This window comes from Montipora foliosa, chromosome 13 (genome assembly GCF_036669935.1).
Source record: "Montipora foliosa isolate CH-2021 chromosome 13, ASM3666993v2, whole genome shotgun sequence".
Lineage (NCBI taxonomy): Eukaryota > Metazoa > Cnidaria > Anthozoa > Scleractinia > Acroporidae > Montipora > Montipora foliosa.
In genome coordinates this window covers 19,241,196-19,247,225 of record NC_090881.1, presented here as the reverse complement: position 1 = coordinate 19,247,225, position 6,030 = coordinate 19,241,196, and the positions used below count along the sequence as shown (strand labels likewise).

Below are 6,030 nucleotides of genomic sequence, written 5' to 3'. Positions count from 1 at the left end.
GAAATCAAAGCTAACCTGTTCTTGGAATTTCCAATCACAGGTTTTGAACTTAAGTATTGATGACAGAAAGCATGCTTGTAGACCTTCACGAATTGTAACTTGCTTCCCAATTCCATCAACCAACTCATTTCACTTACAAATGTAACTGCAATTGTTATTCGGTGTTACTCGCTAAATAATGCGGAAAGCACTCAAAATTGTTTAAAATACTGTAAATTTTAAATGATTTGTCATCCGTGATGATATCTGAACCAGTGAGAGCGGGACGGAGCGGAAGACTACCATTTGGGCTTCCTTTCTGTAATTTCACCGATGTACAACGGTTTATAATTAATTAGCTCCCTAGTTTCTCAAGTTACTGACCATCCAAACTGCTTAGCTTTTTGTCCGGCTAATTAGTTTTCATGTTGCACGATAAACACTTGAAACTGACTTAAATCGAGCTTCGTAAGAGCAAGAATGAGATAAGTTTCGAGCCTTTTAATTTCCGAAAATAAAAGCGATTTACAATATCTTGCTTGCGTAAAACTATCAGCATGCTTAGTTATTGTCGTACGTTGGCGCCATAACACCATAACAAAGTTTTAAAGCCATGTTTTATTAATGAGCAAAACTGCTGAGACTAAATATACACGCAAGTCTTATATTTGATATATTTTTAAACGAAGATATCATTCGTTTTCCCAAATGTGTGGGCGAGATTGTGACGCACAGACCTTACGGAAAATCGTCACTGTGTAGAGAGAAATATTTCTGGAATTAATACATATGAAATGGTTTTCAAACTCCTCTTGTTGTCATGACGAAGAGAATAAATTGTTTGACCCTCAATGTTTCAAGCAATATTTGACTAAAAGAACGTGAACAGATAGGTCAAATGCGTCAAAAGCACACGATAATCAGTAAACAAAACCAAGCAAATTACGAAAACGCGAAGCGTATTTACGGTTGATTGCCCAAAACATCAGAGGGCGCGCATGAGCGCACTTGCCCCCCGCCCAAAATAAAACTGCTATTTACGACGCGTAACAAGTGCTCAATTGAACTGCCAAATTAAATGACAAGAGCAATACAAAGGCATCTCAGAGCGACATCCATTGTATATTGTATTTGTTGACTTCTCGTGCCATTGTTCGCGTGGAGAGCGGACAAAGACGCAATCAAATGCTACTATGATATCGCGGTAATTGGCGGTAATCCATATCACATGATCCAAAGACCGCTAGCCAAGGCTTTCAGAGCTATAAATTCGCATTGCACCTATAACGGTCTTCAATGGATCACACCAGTTGATCTTTATTGTACGTGTCATCAGAGCGCTTGGTTAACAAGCTGACATTTTGTTAGCTTTTTCGTTCTCGTGTCGGAAACAGTCGAGGTTTCGTCCTTGTCGATTTTTCATGCCATTTTCTGAAAGCAGTATGCCTAGATCCTTCCTCGTCAAGACTACAAAGCGTCGCGAAGATCAAGGCGAGGGAGAAAGAGGCGCTGATAATTTCGGTAAGTGAAACGAGTTTATTTTGTATGAAGGTTTAATTTTCAAATATGGTTATTTCGTTGATCGATTGTTCAAGCCCTTTGCATACGTACAACGATAAAATACAATTGTGAATTGTTTCTGAACCTCCTGATTCCGAATTTTACGAGAGAGAGAGCTCTGTATTTTCCTGGTTATTAGAATGAATCCTCAAAACGCTGTCTGTCACTGTGCATTTTTCTCACGAAATATTTTCGAAAAAATTCATGCTGAGTTTTTTAGTTTCTTTTAGCATGGGGGCATGGAGGTCACGATGAATTAAACAGGAACAATAGTGCATCTTCTATACTTCGTCCTTGACGAATTTTAATATGTACATAGAGAAGCGAATTTCGACTTGAATCGCGCAGAATGATTCGAAGTCTTAAACGTGTTTCTTGAATTTTAACAACTTGAATGAGAAGCGGGCAAGGAAATCTTAAAGAAAGCGGGCACCGAGTGTTAAACAGGTCCTCCTTAACAAGGGATTTTTTTGTTAGGTGGCAGAAACAAAAGGCAAGCGCTTGCCAAAAAACACAACAGTACAGCCTCCCTAGGGCGCATTACAATTTTTTTCTGAGAGGCAACTGTTTTCGCATCACGAAAATTTCTGTTTTGAAATGAGTTTGAGAGCATGAAAGAAGTTGGGGTGGAAGTTTATGGATCGCTTCAATACAGTGATGTTGGTCCTGACAGACTACAAGTCTTTCTAAACAAGACGAACAAAAGTGAAAATTAGAAAACCTTCCGCAAGGTTAATTGACAAACGAAACCTAATAGTTTTATTCAAGGGGCATTCATATTCAAATGTGGAATAAAGTTAGTTACACGAAAAAGCTAATGGAAATTGCCATTGACATCTTGGGACTGGTCTTGTTTGCTTTCGGATATAACACGCGTCTCCAAAAAACTTGACTGACGGAGCAAAAAAGAGCGAAGCGGAAGCCATGAAGGTTTTGTTTTTCTTCAGAATTGTAATTTACCATGGTGTAAGTAATTCCCGTTTTCGCTGCTGCTAAGATATAAACCGGAATTCATTGCATACGGTATTGAACATTCAGCGGAAATTACCATTTCAAAGAAGATGAAGTTTTGAACTGCAATTAAAAACAATTGATTTAAGTGTTGAAAATCGATAGGCAATTTCATATCAATAAGTTGAGTGGCTAGAGGTTACCACGCATCTTACGCAGCATTTCAAGACGCGAAAATTGGTGATTTTCGATGGCAAGAGAATTTTCCAATCGCGTGTTTTGCGAAGAATGAATAGCGAGCGGTAGTCGTTAATCCCTCTTCTCGGCCTTGTTTTCCAAGGTGTTATCTGTAACATACAAGACTTTACTTTATTGGAGGTCAGAAAGGCCAAATTTGCGAAGGGAAGTACTTAGGGCGTCACGAAATTAATACACGGACACGAAAGTTTCTTAAAGTTCCCAGCTGGTTGCAACAGCGACATCGTTAGTGTTACCTCTCGGAAAATCAATTATATGTAAAAAGGTTCAAACAATAACTTACCATCGCTTTGTTTCCATTTCTCACTTGTATCTACAACACAGATAATTTCGATTTCAAGCGTTTTCGAAACAACATCTTGTCAGGAGATGTCTTCAAAGCTGGATCAAGGCGTCAAAACATGTCATAATTTTGGGCAAGATTCACGAGCTAATCGGCTTAAGTTTCAATTGTTCTTTCCACAGTTTTGGAAATGATTCGAGCAACAAAAACAGGGGGCTACATTTACTTCGTGCTTTGTCGATATTTCCATACAAATGCATCTTTCACAACCCTTTTTACTTGAGTAGGTCTTCGCCCAAGAGAGAAGTTTGGGGTAGACGGACGCCTCAGTCAAACAGTAATTTAGCTCGATGTTTTTGTTGCTAATCTGTCCCGTTATACGTCGTGTCGTACTGTATAATCAAAAGACAAATTTTTTCCGTCTCGAAGCACGGCCATAAAATGGTTTTAAATAACGTTTCGTGTCCCGGTTTTTCGAAGAAGTGACGGAAATCACCACGGAAATGTGACTTTCCACAACGCAAGATTTTATGAGAAAGCTTGAATGCTTAACTCTCGTGATGTTTGCGGGTGTGCTTTTAAGGCTAATAGCTATTCAAGGTTATTCATTAGAGGAACACGATAACCGATAACAAGAACAACAAAAACAAAATGCTTCAATAGATAGACAGGTTTTGCTTCTTAACTTTCTTTTTGATGCGGCACAGACAAGAAAGAGTTTTAATCTTTCAGACCTGCTGGAGAAGTTCGAGATGTCTTCCCGTTTTTTTTGTCGCTAAATTTCTCACGTACGAAAAAGACACGAGAACTTTAGAGAGTCAAATAGACTAAAACATATGTAAGACCTGTTGCAGATCAAGGATCTGACTTTCTTTTGAGCCACTGGTGATTTGAAGACTTCATTTCTCAATTCTGTTCTTCAGAACGTAAAGGGAGAACCTTTCTCCCCAATTTACCCTTCGAAGTTAGATATGTCCCTCAAGTTGAGTTTCCGGAAGAAAGAAATCATAAATTGCGAAATGGATTCTGTTTGGAACTGCCTTGTTATCGATTTTTTTCGTAGCATAAATCACGAATTTTGCTCTTTGTCCCCGTCCCAGGCTAATGGTCAATGATTCAGTATCAATTGTTGTATTTGTATTGGTGTTGCCCTCTGTGGTTGCATCTGATATCCTCTTTTCTCATCACTTGAAATAATAGGAACCATGATCTCTTCCATTGTCAGGTACCAAAAGAGAAGACTTACTCGCTTTACAAGACGTTATTTCATATGACAGATACGGAGATTCATTAAGACGTTTATACAAGCTGTCTGGTGAAAACATGCGGTTTACACATGGCAAACCCACACAGAGAGATACGAAAAGCGAGCAAATGGCAATTGAATCGTACTTCATGAGTGCTTTTAAAGCGAAACAAACAACAGGAAATAGAGAATTAATTCCTCCCCAGCTGTGGTTTTTACCACCGATGTCCATAAAGGACGTTCAGTGTTGCGTTCCTCGTTATCAAATGGAAGCTATGGCACCTATCGATTTGATAAATGGGCAGGAAAGGAGAAGTGTCTCAAGGATATTTAACAGGGATATGAGCACGAGAGAGGACGAGGATACTAAGAAAAGCGGTAAAAATGTCTTCGGGACACAAGACGACACTAAGCACAGAGATCATTATCATCTCAATGAAACCTCATCCAAATGGATACCATCAGCTTTTTATCCTTTTCCAAGAATGGAATTTGCTCAAGATTCAAAGGAGAACAAAGATCACTGCAACTTGTCAGGAAACCATTTTTCAAGCAAAAGGCCAAGAACGGTGGATAAAAGCGAGGAAACATCGACCGACAAGAACGGTGTAGGCTCTGTGGAGAATTTACAAAGCCCATCAAAAAAGAGGCGGGAAAGCGAAACAGAAATTCTCAGCCCAAGATGTCTCTCACTGAGTCTCGATGAAAGAACTCAGCCTTCTGTTCCCAAAGAGGGTGCTTGTGATTCTGAGAATTCTCGTTTGGCGGAAAAACAAAACACAATTGAGGAACAGAATTTGAGTCCAAACGGCTCTCCCAGTTCCATGGGAAACTGGAAATTCCAGGAGCCTTATGAATTTTACTGGGAGGCAAAGCCTCGGGAATCACAGGAAAATGAAAGGACTCCAGAGAAAAGTATCTCAAACGAAGAACAAGAGCCTTGTTTGAAACGAAGCGAGAGTATTGGAGGGAAAAACGAAGTGATTACAGAGCGCCGTCCTGATTGGTACGTTTCTGCGCCATTTGCCACAAGATTGATGGAAAGAGCTGGATGGTTGAAATATCACAACCTTCCAGTGAGGGAAAGAAAGAGACATCAAGGCAGTTCTGTGTGGACTCCCCATCACCTGCTGCCGAATGATGAGCTGAATGGAGTTTTGCGAGATTTTTCCAAAAGAAGCAGATCGGAGGGAAACGGTTTTTGGCACAATGTCAAACAAAATGAGATCTTTCATGCTCGAGACAATCATCCGTTTTACCCTTTTCGTGTTCCGCTAAACAGAATTCAGAACGACAACAGAATTCGTGACGATTCTTATAATGGGAAAGAGATGGCAGACGTCAGTAGAGATAAGTCAAGGAGTACCTCCCCAGATCACAGTAACCACATCACCAAACCCGGGCGTTTTAGTGACAACCAGAAAGAGAAAGCCGCTGAGCCTTTAAATGATCGTCTTTCAAGCCCTGTAGAATGGGGAAGCATTGGACAAATCAATATTTCAAATAGATCTCCGACTCACCTTAAACCGAAAGAGATAGTAAAAGGTGTTAACCAACAAGAACTTCCTGCATCTTCACTACTTTACCATACATCCAAAGACATTGCCAGTCAAAAAGTAAACGGCAAAGTATTTTCAGATCATTCAACTCTTGCCCTACTCAACAATGAGAGAAAACCACCAAGGGTCATTCCTGAAGTTCCTCTTATCCTATCTTGTCCACCGAGTCCATTTTGCACCAAGGCACGCAACGG

At 40.0% G+C, this 6,030-nt stretch overlaps 1 protein-coding gene across 2 annotated transcripts in view; it reads left to right on the top strand.

The window, feature by feature from the left end:
• Window positions 1–1,129: 1,129 nt before the first annotated feature.
• Window positions 1,130–6,030, top strand: part of LOC137983257 (uncharacterized) — a 5,435-nt gene continuing 534 nt past the window's right edge. The window contains exons 1-2 of one of the 2 annotated variants that reach the window (XM_068830456.1): window positions 1,130–1,500; window positions 4,257–6,030. The exon at window positions 4,257–6,030 is cut by the window's right edge and continues 534 nt beyond it. In XM_068830456.1, the coding sequence (XP_068686557.1) occupies window positions 1,401–1,500; window positions 4,257–6,030 (1,874 nt within the window). In that variant the 5' untranslated portion in view covers window positions 1,130–1,400. Of the gene's footprint in view, window positions 1,501–4,231 lie in introns of both variants that reach the window. The other variant, XM_068830457.1, reaches the window with a different exon arrangement.